Below are 20,018 nucleotides of genomic sequence, written 5' to 3'. Positions count from 1 at the left end.
GTTTTCTATATTTTTGTTGACTACAAACTAGAATATATATTAATACGAAACAAAAAAAATATCTAGAAAATAGATTAAAACATAACAAAAAATTGTACAAGTATCTTGAAATAGATTTTCGCTCCGCTATATTTATTTATATATAGCAACGAGGGCGTACAAGTCCACAAAAATATGTTTAATTAGAGTTGAGAGCGTGTCAATATTAAGCGAGCCCGCGGCGCGGGGCCTCCGGTACCATTTTCCGGCACGTGTTACACGTGAGCTTTGTGCAGGGACAGTGAGGCGTGAGTCCTACGCGCGCTCAAGAAATTAAAGTTAAGACACGAAAAATAGTGTCCACTCTACTAATATTCCTACTTGGTTTTATTAAATTTTGAACCGTGTGCCATTGGACATTCCATGGAGGATACGAACAAAATGGTGAGGAAAAGATAGCTCAAAAATTTGGTAAGATTATGCCATGCTTTATTCTCTGCCTCATTTTGTTAGCACGTGGACCGGGCCACGAACCACGAAACTATCAGAGGAGCAAAAGCATAGCTAAATTAGTTGTGTTCATGAGCAAAAATACCAATGGAACGCACCCAGTTTCACAAAAATTGAAAAAAAAATGCTATTTAAAATAAAATTTTGCATGTACATATTTATCTTGATACATATTCGTGTAAGCTTTCACGATGATTGTATATGGCCTACACGAAAGTCACAAAATGTCCAAATGACAGTATAATGATTGGATTTATACTGTTCAAAGAATTAGAAATTTTTATTTTCTCATTTTTGTGTAGGTCACATGCTATCGTATTTTTTCGTGAAACATTACACCACTAAGTATCAAGATAATATATACATTCGTGCATTTTTCAAATTTTCTAAAACTTTGAAGTAGCAGTTTTTTTTAAAATTTTTCATAATCGGGTGTTGCGCACCCAGGTCCACCGAATCCGCGGATTAAACAACCTAAGTCCTGTAGCGTTGTAGTTTTGGCGAGTGGCAACCAGTAATATATAGTCAGACGATATTGTTAAGCAGTGGATTTGCAGAGTCTACATTTCAACTTTTGCCATTTTCTAACTATTGTTAGAGCATCTTCAGAAGAGGAGAAACTCACTTCTAAATTGTAGTTTTTAGGAGAGGAGAAATATATTGATGGTTCGCAATGCTCTTTCACTACAAAAGAAGTAAAATAGCTCCCTAAATTCGATTTAGCGACAAACACAACTGCTTCATGAAAGAACCTATCATTGCAATTACAATCTTGACTAAGATCACAGTTGCACCAAATGCATATCGAAGGCAAATTTCTATCCTTATCTTCAACCTTTTTTCATTCACATCCTTCTTGTACTCATCAACAATGTTGGCAATTTACAACTTCAATTGCATCTTTTTCCATTTTATTGTATACTTATCATCTTCAATGCTGTCATGAACTCCTCCATCTTATGCACCTTCTCATGAGCTAGCTCAAGCTCATCTTCCACCTTTTGATTCAATTCTTCGAAGATAATCTTGTCTTCTTACAATGCTTCAACAAGGATTTCCAACCACAAGCACCACATGTCTCACACACAGAATCCTAGAATTACGAAAAATCAAACCAAATTGGTTTAATTTGGGAAAAAGTCCCAAATTGGTAAACTCTAGACACTTGCCACATCTGATTCACAGCCAGCCACGGTGGTAAAACCAGGTGGCGGTGCTGTCCGTGCTCACAGACCCCTTGGCTGATTTATGCATGGACAGAATCACACCAAAAGTGTCCAAGAAAAATCTGGAAATAAAATGCAATCCATGGAACCCCTTGGCTACTGCCAATTCCATAGATTTAGAATACCAGGACTATTCAGATAAAAACTGTTCCATGCAAATATTATACATTAATTAGATATAGGTGATATACAAGCACAATGCCCAACTGCCTATGCATGAGCGCACAATGGTTGCTTTAATCAGAGTTCATCATGCAGAGGCAGCTTAGCCGGCGGAAAGTAATTGTATGGGTCAGCGTAGCGCGTCACAAGGGCGAACAGCAAATCTAACTTCCACAGGCCAGGCAGTCCTCCCGATTGTTCAAGGAGCAGGTCACCTGTGCCATCTTCGCCTCCAGATCCTCTTCCTCCTCGGCAAGCTTCTTATCCTGCATATTTGTTGTTACTCATGGTAAGAATGATGACTTGACAGTTGACCAAAAATCACTGTAAAATCTGCAGATCATCAGAGCACCCAAAAAGGGACTGGGGTAAGTTGTCTTATCACCTTCAGAAGACTAGTGTCCACTGTGAATTTGATCGCATCGGCAGCAGCTCGTGTCCTCAGGTAATACATCCCAGTTTTCAGGCCCTAGCACATGACAGGAAAAAAAATGTTATGTTTCTGTCGATGCACTTGTGCTTTCTGGGAAATCAGCAACCTAAACATGTCACTAATTGCTGAACTTCTCAGTAAAACTACAGAAAGGTAGAGCCAGGGCAAACCTTTGACCAAGCGTGGAAGTGCAGGGAAGTCAGCTTCCCAGAGCTTGCTTGATCCATGTGGATATTGAGGCTCTGGCTTTGATCAATATAGCAGCCACGGTCGACAGCCATGTCAACAACAGTTTTCTGCTTGATCTCCCAAACAGTCCTGGTTCAATGATATAGAAAAGTTCAGATGTGCATAAACTGACACCTTTAAAAACTAAAGCATGAGATGATCATATTTCACATACTTGTAAATTGCTTTTAGATCGTCTGGGATCTCAGTGATCTTTTGGACAGAGCCATCCTGGTAGATAATATTGTTCTTCAGAACAGGAGACCACACACCCATCTCGGTCAAATCATGGAGGAGATGCTTGTTCACTACAACAAACTCACCACTGCCAAGAGAAAAGCAAGTATGTCATCTAATCATCATAATTTCAACAGCTCAGCGCTACAAGGAGCAGATATACAAACCTTAGAACTCTTCGACTGTAAATGTTTGACGTGTATGGTTCAAAGCACTCGTTGTTGCCAAGAATTTGACTAGTAGAAGCAGTGGGCATTGGAGCAACCAGAAGAGAGTTCCTTAATCCAACTTTGGAAATCATCCCCCTTACAGCTGGCCAGTCCCATCTTTCTGATGGCACTACATTCCACATATCAGGTTGAAGAATGCCCTGTACAGGTGTATGGACAAGAACCTTAGAAATAGGATTTGGCTATTAAAATCCTACAGAGGAACAAAACAGTCTGATGACTGTACATCCATAACTCTAAGAGTTCCATTAAAAACAATTCGAGAAAGAATACCAATATCTGAATACAATTATTACACTAGAGATACGGATACTGCAAAATTGCAGTTAGTGGTTAATTATGTTTGATGGGGACAGAAGTAGTGGGAAGGGCCTATCTCACAGGTAAATTTGTTGTGGAGTTTTTCATAGTTGATAAGTAAATCATGCTAAAATCTGATATCTACATAAAAACTTTGCTGCTGATGGTGAGCAAGGAAATATTTTATTGTTTTCTACCATCAGTTAGTTTTGTATGTGAAATAATGCATAGTTGTACAAATCACGCCATATATTCAGCACAAATGACAGGCATATTACACACATCAGACAAACCTTGCTGACTGTGCTCCCAGCATAAGTTTCACAAGGACCTTTTGCAGCAATTTCACCAGCAGCTTTCAAAGCATGATTATAGATAGTCTCAAAGATATCCTTGTTTAACTATGCACTAGCACTAGCACAAACTCTCAGTTAAGCGGTTAATTAAGCTCAATAGTTGATGGGAACAGGCTGTATGGGGAAGGGCCTATCTCACAGGTACAGTTGTTGAGTTCTTCATAGTTGATAAGTAGATCATGCTACAATCTGATATCACCTTAAATACCTAGCCACTGACGGTGAGAAAAAAATGATTTTATGTGAAATGCATGGTTCACCATAATCACACGAGATACTCAGCACAGATAACAGGCATATTTACAGACATCAGACAAACCTTGCTGGTAGGGCTCCCAACATAAGTTTCATAAGGACCTTCATTTGCGGCAATCTCAGCAGAAGCTTTCAAAGAATGGTAATAGATAGTCTCAAAGATATCCTTGTTTAACTGCTGGGCCTGATAAACAATTACATTATAATGTGTATCAGCAAAGCACAAAATGATAGCACCACTTTTGTTAGCTTGGGATGTACCTCTGGTGAATCGAATGGCATGCCAAGTAAAATAAAAGTGTCTGCTAGGCCTTGAACACCAATTCCAATTGGCCTGTGCCTCATGTTTGACCTCCTTGCTGTCTCAACGGGGTAATAATTAATATCAATTATTTTGTTGAGATTCCATGTCACAAGTGAAGTAATCTGCCGTACACCAAAAATATGTTAGTAGCAATCAGAATAATGGGACAGAATCATACACTGTAAAAATGAGCCAAGCAAACCTCAGCTAGTTTATCGAAGTCAAAGTATCTGTTTTTTGATCCACTGCTGCCAACAAGTTTAGCTGGATGTGACTCTATAGGAACACCCTGAAACATCAAGCAAATGGTGGCATGTTAAACACGCAAGTCACTGGACTACACCAACTGACCAATGAATTGAGTAGGCATCAACACATACATTTTCCCTTACAAAACGTGGTAGAGCAATTGATGCAAGATTGCAAACAGCAGTTTCGGTGGGACTTGTGTACTCAATTATCTCCGTACACAAGTTGGAAGACTTAATTGTGCCCAGATTCTGCTGATTACTTTTCCTATTGCAAGAGTCCTGCACATCATTAAGTATTTTCAAAGACAGGCCATTGGATATTTCAGTGGGAGAAGGCATGCGTTGATAGAATTGCAAAATACCTTATAAAGCATATATGGTGTTCCAGTTTCTATCTGTGCCTTCAAAATGTCAAACCAGAGAGACTGTGCTGACACAACCTTCTTTGCCTTGCCCTGAAATTTGTAACTGGGTTATTGAATATTCTTTAGTTACTTAAAATAAATATATGTATATCCAGATTCAACCTACTTCTCTTTCATATTTCTTGTACAGATTATTAAACTCGTCTCCCCAGCAATCAGCCAAACCTGGAGCCTCACTGGGACAAAATAGCGACCACTGCTCATTACTTTGCACCCTTTCCATGAATAAATCAGGAATCCAGAGAGCATAGAAAAGATCCCTGGCACGATTCTCCTCCTGTAGATTGTACATATTGAGGCTTGATAAGATGGTATTAAGATAATAGCATGGCTCATATTCTTACAGCTTGGTAGTGGTGATCAAATGCCAAAAGGTAAATCCAAGCTGGTAATCAGTTTCTATTGTCTCTACCCAAAAGTTTGTTATATTGAAGAGTGTTTACCTTTCCATGGTTCTTCCTTAGATCAAGGAACTCAAAAATATCAGCATGCCAAGGCTCCAAGTATATAGCAAATGCACCTGTAAATTAAAAGTCCATAAGGAACCCTTAAGAATCACATAAAACTGCTGACTAACTGATGCTACTTACCCTTTCTCTTGCCTCCACCTTGATCAACATAACGTGCAGTATCATTGAAAACACGTAGCATGGGGACAATTCCATTGGAAGTTCCATTTGTTCCTCGAATGTAACTGCCAGTAGCGCGGACATTGTGAATTGAGACACCAATTCCTCCAGCAGATTTGCTTATGGAAGCACATTCAGAAAGAGTATCATAGATTCCCTCAATACTATCGTCTTTCATGCAGATAAGAAAGCAGCTACTTAACTGCATCACAAAGAATAGGAAAAATAAGTATACAGCTTGAGAATCAATAATGAAATCTTGTAGAGTAGATGGTAGTGGTGCAGTACTTGAGGCCTTGGAGTGCCAGCGTTGAAAAGGGTTGGGGAAGCATGAGTAAACCAGCGCTGAGACATCATGTGGTACGTTTTGACAGCAGAGTCGATGTCATCCTTGTGTATCCCAACAGAAACTCTCATCAACATATGCTGTGGTCTTTCCACAACCTTTCCACCAACTTTCAACAGGTAAGACCTCTCAAGCGTCTTGAAACCGAAGTAGTCGTAGTCAAAGTCTCTATCATAAATTATCTCACTGTCCAAGCGAGTAGCGTTCTGCAATTGATACAGTAGCCAGAAATTCCATAAGCAACAATCAATGAACAACACAAATAATAATCACAAGATTAGCGCCAGTACAATATTTTAGGTTCCACGCAGGGAGCGGATAAATAGAGCTACTGCACGTCAGTCGTATCTGACAGTGGACTACGGTGGGCCAAGATTTACCGGCGTGAGAGGAACGTTTCGTGGCGGCATGACGAAGGAATTGCTAGGCCTATCTGGTTATGCGCTCCCTGTAAATGTTCAACGTGTACGGTTCAAAGAACTCGTTGTTAGCTACAGGTTTTACTGGATAGAATTATTGCACTAGCACTAGAGATAGCACAAATTTGCATTAAGAATAAAAAAAATCTATTAAAAGGTAGCTTAAATCGCGGCGCGCCAAGCGTCCAAAGTCTTAAGTCGCGAATATTCACGCGAGCGCACGCGCTATACACGTAGTGTATGGCTCCATCTTGTTTCTACCAACTAGGAGACAAGGAAATACGCCCCTTATAAGTTGGTTCCAACCTCTCTAGCTTAGCAAGGTGGGACTAAACATTGCAAGGGAACACATGTGTGCACATGAGCTTCGTCAGTTTGGGCCATCTTGTGGCTGCGCTACTGGGCTGATTTTATTTGTCGCTGGCCTTTTGGCTTTCGGCTAGGGGTTGAGAGTGAGACAGGCAGCTAGGTGACATACATGCACGTGAAACCCCTTTCTGTGCTAGCAAACAACGAATCTCATCCCCCTTGATAGGCGTGAGGAGTGAATGAGCACAAGCAATTGAAAAGGTCCGTGACCCGGTATCCTCCCACGTCCATAGCATGGTGCAATCCATTATCAAATGTCTCTGACTAGTAAAAGGTGTTGGATTGCCATTTTTGCACACAAAAAAAAACACGCGTGCTTTTCCTGACCAAACGTGCGGTCCATACAGACAACGATCTTCTTCCCCGTGACGACCCCGATGTCCCTCTTATTTTTCTTCCTCACCCTTGTCGGCGGAGTTCACCACCCGACGCTGCTCCCCTTTCACCCCCGCTTTATACCTTGCACGCAATGACGCCGCGATCTTTCTGTCACGTCGCTGGCGCTCTCTCATTCTCTCGAATCGCAGTTGCTCCCATCCTCCCATGCCCAGCAAGGTCGTGCTAAAAATATAGATCTCTCGCGATGGCGGTGTTGACGGCATGGACCAGCTCCAGTCGTGATGGTGGCTGGCGGCGATCCAGTCGCGGTGGTGCTATTGGTGGCAGAACAGCGGAGCTCCAATCGGGCGGTGGTGCTGTCCTCCCGAGCTGGAGCTAAAGATTGCCATTTTGCTCCTGATCTATCTCTGTGGCGGTACAGCTCGTTCGTCGGGAGCAGTTGGAGATGTCGGGCGCGATAGTGGGCCGCATCAACTTCAAGGTCAAGAGACAGGTTTGCCTCGTACATCAACTATGATATATCTTCCTCTCCCCCATTGCTTCCACGGCTTTGCAACTCTCGTCTTTTTAATTTTCCATGGAAACTTTGGTTCTTCCTCCATCTTCTAGCTAGCTAGCTAGTTAAATCCTGCTCAAGTGGTTTTGGCTAATTGCTTGGCAAGCTTAAAATGTCGTGTGGAGATCTACTGCAGTTTCTGTCCTACTCAACTCAGCGGATGATTACATGCTTCTTAACGCTTGCCCCTCTGTTTTGTTTTGCAGATTGAATAGGGGAGGAGGTGTTCTACTGCCTCAAGAGATGCATCAATTCAGCATGGTGCAACCCATTATCAAATGTATACTACGTATTAAACTAGACGACGTTGAGGGGTCCAAAACGACCGCCGCGACGAAGCCGACACAATGTTCTCCAGAGTGAGGGCCTAGGATCGGGATGCGGCTTGCCCACGGGTTGTGGCGAGGCTGCGCGCCCATCTGTGCGACCGTTGTACGTAGCTTTCAATCCGGCGTTTCTTTCTGTTTTGCATGAGTTTCTGTTGCCAAAATATATGGGAATACAAGTATACAAAACCCGTTGTACTCGATAGCTTCCTTCTTGTACATAGATGATCGATGTCGGCCGGCTTGCTGCCATGCCCTCATGCTCAACATCTTCTTTCGTCAAGGATGTGTAACCCGATGCACAGTTTGGTTTGAAACTGCTGAAACCGTCAGCCTAGGCCGCACTGCACCGTGTCAACGGTTTCTGGTTTGAAATCGTGATACAAAAAATTATTTGCTGGGTTCAGACCGGTTGGAACCGAGGTAAACCACAGACCCGCCCTATCGCATGCATCAGCTGTCTTCGTCCGTCTGCGCCCGTGCCGTGCGTTTGGGGCAACCGCACGCCATGCACCCAGTGGACCAAGGTAAACCAACAACCTCAACAATGGCTTTCACGACGTGGTGCTCTATGCCTGTTCCCAGCTCTGTTTGGCCGACCTCTCCAACAATTACTTGGCCGGGGTCCTTACTGTGCTTTCGCCAGCCATGGAGCCCCTCAACTTGTCAACGAACAACTTCGGTGGCGTCGTGCCGGTAGCGGTGGCCGGGTGCCGGCGCTTAGGTCATTGCTCCTCGACACCAAATAGTTCACCGGAGATAAGCAAGCTTGCCGGGCTCGAGCGGCTGACCCTAGCGTCCAACCCGTCGGCGCCATGCTGTTGGCGTCCTTGCCGGCATTGGTTTAGCTGAATGTGCACGAGTGGTTGTGAATGTGTGCGGGCCTACGTACCGCTTTTCGCGCTTTGGATCCGCGAGGTCCATCTCTGCGAGCATCTCGTCAGCCATGATCTGCTTCATCTCGGAGGGGATGAACTCGCCGCTGCCGAACTCGAGGCTGAACTTGCCGGGCTCCCTGCTTGCGGAGAAGCTGAGCTTCCCCACGAGGTTGCTCCTGTCGTACCGTTGTACAGTTATTAGGAACGTACAGTAGTGCGGTCTGCTCCTCGGGGGCGTCCTCTTCCTGTTGCCACCGGTGTCGCCCCAGAGGACGCATGGGTCTCGTCATCGCCGTAGTCCTCGGACTCGTTTTCGCTGTTGTTGGCGCTGTTCGCCACCACCGGCATGCTGCTCCCGCGCCTGTCCCCCCGCGTCGGAGTTGTCCCCGCCGGTCTTGTAGGTACCGCATGAACGCAGGCTTTGGCGTCGTCGGGAAGTGGAGGCCGCTACATGTGTTTGGTCTTCATGTGTAGTCTTTTGAGACGATGCCAACCAGTAAAACTCGTACCAGCCCGTTATACCATGTCGTATCTTTACGGTGTACGCCAGTCAAACAGAATTAAACTTGTGTGAACGATTTGGTTTAAGGAACCGACAGAAACCAAGGATGCCCAGGGCGAAGGATGTGGGATCATTCTTTATGGCTACCACCACATCCTCGTCACAACCATGCATGAAGCCTACGTGTGGTCGGCGGCCATCGCCGCGGCCACCGGGTGCATAGCCAGAGGAAATTCTCCTTCCGTGTAAAAAGGCTCCGGAAACGATGGATGACCAACAAGGTCGTCGACCGGTCTACACGGCGCCCCAGGGCCCGGTAACAGCTAGCATCGTGTATGCCAAGGGCGAGGCCGATGCTATTTGCTTCGTTCGTGGCATAACAATCAGCTCAGCTAGCTAGGTCTCTATTAGTTAGTACTACTTAAAATCTGTAACAAGCATATTATAAAGTGTATTCATCGACGAGTCTGCAAGATGGTGTAGCAAACTGGATGAGCTATTGATTTGAAACTTATGACAGAGGTCATAGTCGATAGGTACATGTTGACGTTTACGGTCATCCAGGAGGTGTCGTACTAGGTGCGGGAGGGTGAGAGCATCATCTCCACTCGTTTGCCCTCCCCACGCCGAAATCCGGGGAAATTTACGTCCGGATTGGACGTAAATTTAGCGTGGGGAGGAGTAGTTTCCCAGCCGCGATCTCAGGCGAAGACGGCGATCTAAATTTGAAAAACGGAAACTTGACAAACTACGGCATAAAACGGTCGAATTTAGACTAAATTTAATGATATTTACTATATAGAGGACGAAGTTCGTACATAGAGACCGAATTCGACTATATTTCGAATTCGGCTAGGGGGAATACAACTGTAAATATGAAAACACGGCGCTCTACATGCCGAAATGGCGGTAGAACACCGTGTAGTCGCCGCCATCGTCGTCGGAGCTGTCGTCGTCGAACTGTGGCGGCGCCGAAGCCGCCTGGCTGCTGCCTTGGCCTGCGTCTCCCCACCGGCCGCTGGTGCGAGGCGGGGACGGCGATGGCTTGTACAGCTCGTCGTCGGAGGCTTCGAGGTCGATGACGGGGACAACGGCGCCAGATGGAGGAGTCGCAGGCCGCCGGAAGCGAGCGGCGTCCTGGAGGTGCCTCGCCTGCCGCTCCGCTTCCTCCTTCTCCCACTGCTCCCTCGACCAGGCGCAGGCCTGGTCGAGCGGCATGGCGTTGTCGGCGGGTACGAGGTCCTGGAGGGACCTCGCGATGACGGCTTCGAGGATGGGGGCATCCTCGGCGCTTTCTTCCTCCTCGACCTTCACCTTCGCCGGTTTGCGCTTCCGCTCGCCGAAGGTGTCGTGGTCGCGCTTGGGGCGGCGCCGTCCTTGTGCCGTCGATGGTTCGCGGATGACGATGCCGCCGCCGCGCGTGCGGTGGCTCGGCGGGGAAGGCGACTCCTTTTTCACCGGCACCAAGGATGGCGCCGACCTGGTGATCGAGCTCGCCGCCGAACCGGACGACGAGGAACTGGCAGCCATACGCCGTGGCTGCCAGCTGTTCGATGCCCTTGATAGAGGGGGCATCGTGAGCCTCGGCGAGTTGCCGCCCTCGATGTGCTCGAGGACGTTGTGGAGCGTCCTATCCGGCGCGCTCCACCAACGCCGGCGACCCGCGGCGTTGTTGCGCGGAGGCGGAGGTGGCGGGCCATCGTAGGACGCCAGTTCGCGCTCCCACCACCGGAGAAAGAACGAATTCCACCGAGTGTAGTTCTCGGGGTGGTGGCGCGGGTTGGCGCGTTCTTCCTCCGTCATCCCCATCCTCGCCTCCTCGATGGCGACGTCGAGGGCGTGGCCCTGAGGCGGCGGCGGGATTGGCACGCCACCAGCGCTTAGCCGCCACCCGCCGCCTGGGGGCCTCGTGTCCGGCGGGTAGGGGTACCCCGCCTGGTGGAGGAGGTGCCCCTCCCACGTGTGGAGAGATCGGCGGGGGAACCCGTTGTTGGATGCGCCGTCGTCATCGTAGAACGCCATCGTTGGAGGTGGAGGTGGAGGGTGAGTGGAGGGAGAATGGAGGAAAGAGTGGAGCAGGGGCGTCGCGGCGAGTGGAGTGGCTTAAATAGGCGCGGCGGGCGCCGGCGATTAATGTCGCGTGGAAGACGATGCGTGCGCGGAAGACGATGCGATTGCATTAACTCGCCGCGTGGAAGCTACGCGGCCGGCGAATGCTGACCGGCGGTAGGCTTTTACAGCGCGCGGAAGACGATGCGATGAGGATGACGATCGGTGTCTCTCGCTGACAAGTTGGGGCCACCAGACGCGCGGGAAGTTTCCTCGCCGTTTCGCGCGCTTTTGTTTCGTCCGGAGTCCCCGAGTGCTCCCCGAGGGGCCGGGGATGGCGTGGGATCGCCGGATGAATTTAGGCCCAAATCCGGACGAAATCGAGGAACCGGGGGCGCGACTGGGCCGAATTTCGCCGTCCGGATGGAAAAAACGTCGTTCGGGGGCCTCGTCGGGGAGACGAGTGGAGATGCTCTGACAACTTTACTTGTCGCCCAAGACTCCAAGTGGTGGTAGTAGCTGAGCTAGACGAAGAACTCATAAGTGTTGCTTTTTGTCCCGTATCCACATCAACATGTTATGACTTCATCACATGTCTTGGGATCACTAACATTCTTGATCGGCGTGGGGTGGTGTAGGGACAGAAATAGCAGGAGCTAAGGGAATTTTATCCCCTGCTCTACACAACCTAGTTTGGGCATGCACTGCGTTGCACAGACGATGCAAAACAAAACGATAGAAAGTAAAAAAATATAACTCAAATTAATTTGTAATTCAAAAATATGGATTATCACTCATCAATCCTCATGCTCTCAGTTTAAGGCTCGTCGGGTTTGAACATGTGGTTGCTAGCTCCCGATTAGACCTTGTGATTTTTTCATCCTTGCCGTTGTGGGCATCGGTAGACGTGATCCACGGCCTAACATCGTTGGTACCGCTTAAATACTCTCCCTTGCCACGGAGAAGGCGGAAAACTATAGGCCTTCTCCGTGGGCTGCTAAACGTGGGGCACAACTCGATATGCTTTAGCTACTCACCGTTGCGCTTTGACATCTGTTAAATAATGAACTTGCCCTGATTTTTCTTAACTATAATTACTATCCATTACAACACGATTATATTACATGAGGTTGCCAGAATCGGCCCGAATTGGGTGTATGAACTATTGGTAAAATTTGTTGCAAGAAATATATCTAAAGTTGATTGCATATGACAAGTTCTTCGATGGATAGAGTAACGTACTCTAGCAGATAGCGGATAAGTACTCAAACCTGGATACTTCCGGCGGGTATCTGGTTTTGGGCCAAAATAGTGACGAGAGCAGATCCCCCATAGTATGCTAGCCTGAAAATATTAGAATGGTCAATGCAACTCTACCGTGCATGTTAGGTCCCATGCGATGGCCCATGTGATGCCACAACATGAAGGTATGCATGCCAGGATAAGGTGTTGCACTAGTTACTTTGATTCGACTGCATTTCTTTCCATTAACTCTATGTTGCATTGTTTCTTTGGGGACCACCATATGTGCTAGTAAACAATATGAAATCGTGGTGAAATGTTTATGGACCATACATGAATTAAAAGTTTTCACAAAACACGTTCAAGATTGTTCTTATTTGAAGACCACTTCTTCAAGCCAAGTTCTTCAGGGACCCAATTTTCAAACTGATCTTTAGTTCGATCGGACATTATTTTATGTCATTTTGGATAAAAATTTATTCACGTGCATACTCTTATAATAAAATCTTGGATATATATCAAAGTGCCATGCGTATTTCATAATTTATAACACAAAATGTTTGTCATAAACAAATTGGTTCAACATGATCAAAGTGGGGCCTAGCTTGTTCGAACCTTCAAGTTTGATGGTGCTTTATTTTTAATCAACATAAAACATCAAGGAACATAAATCAATGTAGTCACTAATATTTAACTAAGTGATTAGGCATGTAGTAATGGTTGTACCTATTATTCAGTTTGCCCCAACTTTGTTTAACATACACGCCAACTAGAATACAAATAATGACGCGCGCCACAGAGAGAGGCACATGAGGTGGTAGGTAGCACATAAAGTAAAAGGGTGCATGATGGCATGAAATATTCGTAGGTAGGAAAGGCGATGAAAGTACAAGACGTGGAAACCCTGGCTTCACAACGCCACCGAAAACCTTCCCTAGAACTTCTTCGCGTGTCGCAAGTGTGCCTATCATTTCATGTGAACTATTAGCCGTTGATACACCTATAGACTCATATTGCATGCTTCATGGGAGATTTACAATGCCGTCTGAATCGCCTCAGTCGGATCCCATATGCATGGCATGTAGGTCACTAGTGCAACTTTGGGCCGGAAATGACAAGGTGGGCATGCATGGCCCATGCAGGGACTATGTGTGCTGAGTCCTATGCAGAGAATGTTAGGGTACAAGCCACGAGGACACATTAGTCTCAGTGAACTGCCGAGGCGGGAACGGTACGCCAAAGTTTTGGCGGGAAAACATCGTGTCTCAAACTTGGGCGGGATACTGACCGGGGCGGGACTAGTACACCAAAGTTTTTGCGGGAAAACATCGTGTCTCAAAGTTGAGCAGGAAAGTGGCTAGGTCGGGAACGGTACGCCAAAGTTTTGGCGGGAAAACGTCGTGTCTCAAAGTTGGGCGGGAAATTGGTTGGGGCGGGAACGGTACGCCAAAATTTTGGCGGGAAAACGTCGTGTCTCAAAGTTGGGCGGGAAAGTGGCTGGGGCGGGAACAGTACGCCAAAGTTTTGGCGGGAAAATATCGTGTCTCAAAGTTGGGCGGTAAAGTGGCCAGGTCGGCAACGGTACGCGAAAGTTTTGTCGCGAAAACTTCGTGTCTCAAAGTAGGGCGGGAAAGTGGCCGGGGCGGGAATGACGCGCCAAAGTTTTGGCGGGAAAACGTCGTGTCCCAATGGGCGCAAAAGAGGCCAGGGCGGGAACAGTATGCCATTTTTTTACGGGGGAAAGTCGTGCCTCAAAGTATGGTGGGAAAGTGGCCAGGTCGGAAATAGTACGCCAAAGTTTTGGCCGAAAAACGTCGTGTCTCAAAGTTTGGTGGGAAGGTGGTCGTGGCAAGAACGATACATCAAAGTTTTGGCGGGAAAATGGCGTGTCTCAAAGTTGGGTGGGGAAAAGGCCATGGTAGGGACGGTACGCCAAAGTTTTGCCGAGAAAACATCGTGTCTGAAAGTAGGGCGGGAAAGTGGCCGGGTCGAGAACGGTATGCCAAAGTTTTGGCGAGAAAACGGTGTGTCTCAAAGTTGGGCGGGAAAGTGGCCAGGTCGGGAATGACTCACCAAGTATTGGTGGGAAAACGTCGTGTCTCAAAGTTGGGCGGGAAAATGGCCATGACAAGAACCGTACACCAAAGTTTTGGCGGAAAAATGTCGTGTCTCAAAGTAGGGCGGGAAAGTGGCCGGGTCGGGTATGGTACGCCAAAATTTTTGCGGGAAAACATCGTGTCTCCAATTTGGGCGAGAAAGTGGCCAGGTCGGGAACTGTACGCCAAAGTTTTGGCGGAAAACATCGTATCTCAAAGTAGGGTGGGAAAGTGGCCGGGTCGGGAACGGTACGCCAATTTTTTGGTGGAAAAAATGCGTATCTCAAAGTTTGGCGGGAAAGTGGCAAGGTCGGGAACGACTCGCCAAGTTTTGGCGGGAAAACGTCGTGTCTCAAAGTTGGGCGGGAAAGTGGCCGTGACAGGAACTGTACGCCAAAGTTTTGGCGGAATAACATCGTGTCTCAAAGTAGGGCGGGAAAGTAGCCGGGTCGGGTATGGTACGCCAAAATTTTGGCGGGAAAACATCGTGTCTCCAATTTGGGCGAGAAAGTGGCCAAGTCAGGAACTCTACGCCAAAGTTTTGGCGGAAAAATGTTGTATCTCAAAGTAGGGCGGGGAAGTGGCCGGGTCGGGAACGGTACGCCAATTTTTTGGTGGGAAAAAGGCGTGTCTCAAAGTTTGGCGGGAAAGTGGCAAGGTCGGGAACGACTCGCCAAGTTTTGGCGGCAAAACGTCGTGTCTCAAATTGGGCGGGAAAGTGGCCGTGACAGGAACTGTACGCCAAAGTTTTGGTGGAATAACATCGTGTCTCAAAGTATGGCGGGAAAATGGCTGGGTCGGGAATGGTACGCCAAAAATTTGGCGACAAAACGTCGTGTCTCAAAGTTGGGCGGGGAAAGTGGCTAGGTCGGCTACGCCAAAGTTTTGGTGGAAAAATGTCGTATCTCAAAGTCGGGCGGGAAAGTGGCTAGGTCGGGAACGGTACGCCAATTTTTTGGCGTGAAAACATCGTGTCTCAAAGTTGGGCAGGAAAGTAGCTAGGCCAGGCACGACTCGCCAAATTTTGGTGGGAAAACGTCGTGTCTCAAAGTTGAGTGGGCAATTTGTCGGGTCGGGAACGGTACGCCAAAGTTTTGGCGGGAAAACATCGTGTCTCAAAGTAGGGCAGGAAAGTGGCTGGGTCGGGAAAGTGGCCAGGTTGGGAACGGTACGCCATAGTTTTGGCGGGAGTATGAGTGTTAGCATGTCTGGGCAACCGGGTGAGGGCAAAGAGCGATACTCCGCTATCAGCGGCGCGCACTAGTATTGAGCGGCGATTGCACTACGCAGATGCTACGATTTTTTCTAAAGAAAAAAAACAATTTTGAAACTAAGATGCATTTCACTGAAGTTTTCTTTTTTTAAGTTCGAAATAAATTTGAACTAAACCTAATAAGTAGATCTAATTGGGGTCGGGGAAGGCGCTCCAGTCGAGGGCGGCGCCGTTGTCAGCTTCGTCGCCGCCGTTTTTGTCTCTTCATCTTCCTCGTCCTGGAAGGACGACGAGAAGCCGTAGGTCAACTCGCCGCTAGCGTCTACGTCGACGTCGATGATGGCGCCACTATTCACCTCCGTCTCACGTACTCATTGTGTCTCAATGCCTTGGCAAAGCCCAGGAGCGCCTTCCAGGTGGCCGGGTTCATGTACCGCCGCCTGCTTCCGGAAGTGCACTGCTACCTTCTTCTCAGCCTATGTAGGTGTTGGCGGTGGCGATGGGGTCCACTTGGTGCGGCGACGGAAGGAAATGCGGCCTCGGGGAAGGTCTGTCTCCCGCGTGATCGAAGAGGCGGCGAAATTGGCTTTCTCTTCAGTACGGCGGGTCGGAAACAATGGCGCGAGGAGGAAGACGACCGCGATGGCGCCCTAGAGCAGGTTGTGGCTGTAGCGGTTCTGCACGAGCACGGCGTTGACGTTGCGCCCTCTCCGGTAGTCGTAGCATCCGAAGCGGTTGCAGGGGCCGGCCGTCGGGACTAGCTGGCGCTCATATGATATGGCTTTGTAAGTTTGATTGTGGTGCTTGGTAGTATCATTTACAAGTAGTACGGTCTAGGAATTTCCGAAAATTGGCCTGCTAATTAATTTACTTTGTGAGAAGAGATGAAGATGTGTATGGAGCACGTACGTACAATCAGTGGCGAAGGACGAACAAAATCTAAGGTAGGGCGAATTTTGAATGATGCAAATACCAAATAGTCCTTAAAAAATAGTAATATCTCAATACAATAAAAATAAAAAAATATTTGATTATAAGTATAACCTAAAAAACATACCAATAATGCTAACTCAACGGCAAAGCTTTACATCTTCTTAAAAAATATGATGTAATTCAAATAATCAAGACGTTTGATTATCCCTCGTTCGATGCGCAACTCAATTTTGATTATTTTTGCTGCTAGAAAATTCCTTTCAATTGTTGATATCGTCACGGGTAAACCCTATGTCATCTTAATGAAGTAATAATGCGGTCGGAGAAAGTATTACGTGTATTTAAAATATCTAAAAATCTTCAATTCTACAAATATGTATAATGAATAACTTGAGCTTATCTTGTATATACTAGGGTATATTCAATGATAAATCTCTGTAATACAAGCAATATTATTCACATTGAATCTAGAATATGAGTTTATATTTGGAGGAAAAAATATTCTATGTTTTTTTTGTCTGTAAGCGATTTTGCGCAGTGTTTTTACTGAAACACGCATAACTTTCTCATACGGAGTCCTTTTTTATGTATGACCAGTCAAAATTTTCAGAAAAAATACGCGCATCTAAGTGTATTCACCAAAAATCAAGGTAGGACGGCTGCCCTACCTTGCCCTACTGGGAGCTCCGCCCCTGTACAATCGAAAGAGACGGACAAATATAGCTAGCTAGGTTTGAGTGTTTTTCTTTGTGCCTAGTACTACTTCGTAGCTTGGGAGAGATCGAGTTGCTCTTGATTCTTCCGTACGCACGTAGACAACTAGTAGGCTTGGGAGTAAGAAAGAAGGGAAGAATATGAGCGGTTTGGTGTGGTTTAAATAGACGCAAGGTAGCCCTGGTTCACTTAATTATCTATGCATGGATTTTGGGCGTGAGTAAGCGAGAGTTTCAAACTGATGAAAATGAAAGAGTCCCGTTTTCACGGCACTGACCGTGTGATTGTGGCCGCGCGTGTAAATTAGGCTTTGGGTTGATTGATTGTGGGGTCACGTACACGTAAACTCGTAGGCCTGCCTAATCTAAGAATGGAAGCCCGGCCGTGAGATACTATTCTTTTTGGGACCCATTCTTTTTCGTGAAAAAAAAGAAAAGAAAAAGGAAGAAATTATTCTGGGCAACACGTAGAGGTCGATGGAGGCGTGAGAGAGTAAAAGAAGGAAGAAATCAGAGTGTATTAATTCAGCGTGGCCGAATTAAACCTCAAGCTGGGCGGGAAAGTGGCCGGGTCGGGAAGCCTATATACGGCGGCATGGTGTGCTTTAATTAGAGTGCGGGGCTGTTGTCTACAACGTCGCTGCCGCGCGTCCTCTTCGTAGTCCCAGAAGGACGACTAGAAGCCGTAGCTCGACTCGCTGGTAGCGTCTGCATCGACGTTGATGATGGCGCCAGTGTCCACTTCCGTCCACCATTTCGCGTACTCCTCCTCGTTGGGCGGAACGAGGTTGATTGGTGTACTTCGCGAGCGCCTTCGCAGGCCCGGAGTGTCTTTCGGGTGGCCGGGTGCATGTACCGCCGCCTGCTCCCTGAGGTGCGATGACACCTTCTTCTGAGCATATATAGGTGTTGGCTGCGGCGACGCGCCTCTTCTTGTTGCGGCGACGGAAGGAAATGCGGCCTCCTCCTCCCGCCCGATGCACGAGAGGCGGCGTGGCTCCGTCTTCAGTACGATGTGTAGGAAACCACCGCGCGAGGAGGAAGACGACCGCGATGGCGCCCTCGGGAAGGCTATGGCTGTTGGATTTAGTGCGGTCGCGGTGGTGCATCCACTGCGGTGGCGGCATGGGCATGCATGTAGCTGTGATGTGGGGACACAGCGTTGACGTCGCGGCCTCTCCGGTAGTCGTGGCATCCAAAGCGGTTGTAAGGGTCAGCGGTTAGGACTAGCTGGCACTCGTTCCTGCCCACTAGAGGAACGACACACGCTGTATGTAGCTCCGCCGGTCGATGTTTGTAGCACAAGCGACCGGCATTGGCAGCATCGTCGGCAACACATTGCAGCTCTGGGGGCGGGGGCCTTGCAGCTCTGGTGCCAGTCCTTTGCAGCGCCGCGGCACCTCCTCTCGTGGGAGCAGGTCCGGCCACCCCTTGGAGCTGGAAGGAGATAAGGAGCGTGGTGTGCGGGAGAGATGCATGGATAGATAAGGTACTGGTAGGAGAGTGGACGTGGCAAGACTATGACCCAGCGATTGATCAGATCGGACGCGTTAGAGAGAGCCTCCGGATGAACTGAAGCTTTTTTTCCTTTTCTTTGTGCCTACTACTACTACTACTTGCTTGGAAGAGATCGAGTAGGAGCGGTTAGGTGGTTTAATTATACGCGAGGTAGCCTGGTTCACTTAATCACTAGCTATATATGCATGGGTTTTGGGCGTGAGTCAGCGAGAGCTCCAAGCTGATGAAAATGAAAGAGTCCCCTTTTCACGTCACCGACCGTGCGATTGTGGTCATGCGCGTAAATTAGCCTAGGTTTGTGGGGTTGATTAATTGTGGGGACACGTACACGTAAACATATGAAAATGAAAGAGTGTCCATTTCAGGGCACGTGTAAAAATTAGGTTTTGGTCGTGTAAATTAGGCTTTGGGTTGGTGAATTGTGGGGTCATGTACACGTACGTAAAGGTAGGCGCCTAGTCTAAGAATGGAATCCCTTGAGATAATCTTTTTCCGGGGCTTGATCACGAGTAGCACTAATTAGCGAGAAAAAGAAAAGGAAGGAAGCGAGGAGAGGAAATGATTCTTGGCAACAGTTAGAGACGGGGAGGCGTGTGAGAGAATAGAAGAAGGGAATCAGAGTGGATTCAGCTTAGCCGCGTGACGGAATTAAACCTCAAGCCCAACCGTGGAGACGTGATGTATCAGTATATGACAGCCCTCTAGAAAATCCGATGATGGAGGGAATTAAAAGCGAGGAAAGAGATGACCCCGCACACGTCCTCACGGCTGACCAATACGGCGTTGAGCTCGGCCGGCCAGTGCTTCATGCTCTCCTCCTCCGCGGCCCGCTCCGCCTCCTCCTCCGCCGCTGTCACCACGACCAGTGTCGTGCATCGCCGCTACCGTGGAGACCGCCCTTGCCTTCCACGGCACGACCACTTGCTCGTCGCGCTCCTGACTATTGAAGTCTTTTGCGGCGGACCTGCAATGCTTCTAGAGGTCCTCCTACTCC

General features: G+C 47.7%; 1 protein-coding gene across 1 annotated transcript in view; it reads right to left on the bottom strand.

Annotated features, from left to right (window-relative positions):
- Positions 1-1,846: 1,846 nt before the first annotated feature.
- LOC127305496 (ribonucleoside-diphosphate reductase large subunit) overlaps positions 1,847-20,018 on the bottom strand; it is a 95,343-nt gene continuing 77,171 nt past the window's right edge. Inside the window, exons 4-17 of the mRNA XM_051335916.2 lie at positions 5,814-6,077; positions 5,487-5,727; positions 5,340-5,416; positions 5,003-5,173; positions 4,834-4,926; positions 4,601-4,750; positions 4,423-4,509; positions 4,178-4,342; positions 3,981-4,100; positions 2,943-3,145; positions 2,714-2,863; positions 2,481-2,628; positions 2,263-2,346; positions 1,847-2,143 (exon numbers count right to left, since the gene is read on the bottom strand). Coding sequence (XP_051191876.1) covers positions 2,042-2,143; positions 2,263-2,346; positions 2,481-2,628; positions 2,714-2,863; positions 2,943-3,145; positions 3,981-4,100; positions 4,178-4,342; positions 4,423-4,509; positions 4,601-4,750; positions 4,834-4,926; positions 5,003-5,173; positions 5,340-5,416; positions 5,487-5,727; positions 5,814-6,077 — 2,055 coding nt within the window. The 3' untranslated portion in view covers positions 1,847-2,041. The remainder of the gene's footprint in view (positions 2,144-2,262; positions 2,347-2,480; positions 2,629-2,713; positions 2,864-2,942; positions 3,146-3,980; positions 4,101-4,177; positions 4,343-4,422; positions 4,510-4,600; positions 4,751-4,833; positions 4,927-5,002; positions 5,174-5,339; positions 5,417-5,486; positions 5,728-5,813; positions 6,078-20,018) is intronic.

This window comes from Lolium perenne, chromosome 6 (genome assembly GCF_019359855.2).
Source record: "Lolium perenne isolate Kyuss_39 chromosome 6, Kyuss_2.0, whole genome shotgun sequence".
Lineage (NCBI taxonomy): Eukaryota > Viridiplantae > Streptophyta > Magnoliopsida > Poales > Poaceae > Lolium > Lolium perenne.
This window is presented reverse-complemented; position numbering and strand designations above follow the sequence as displayed.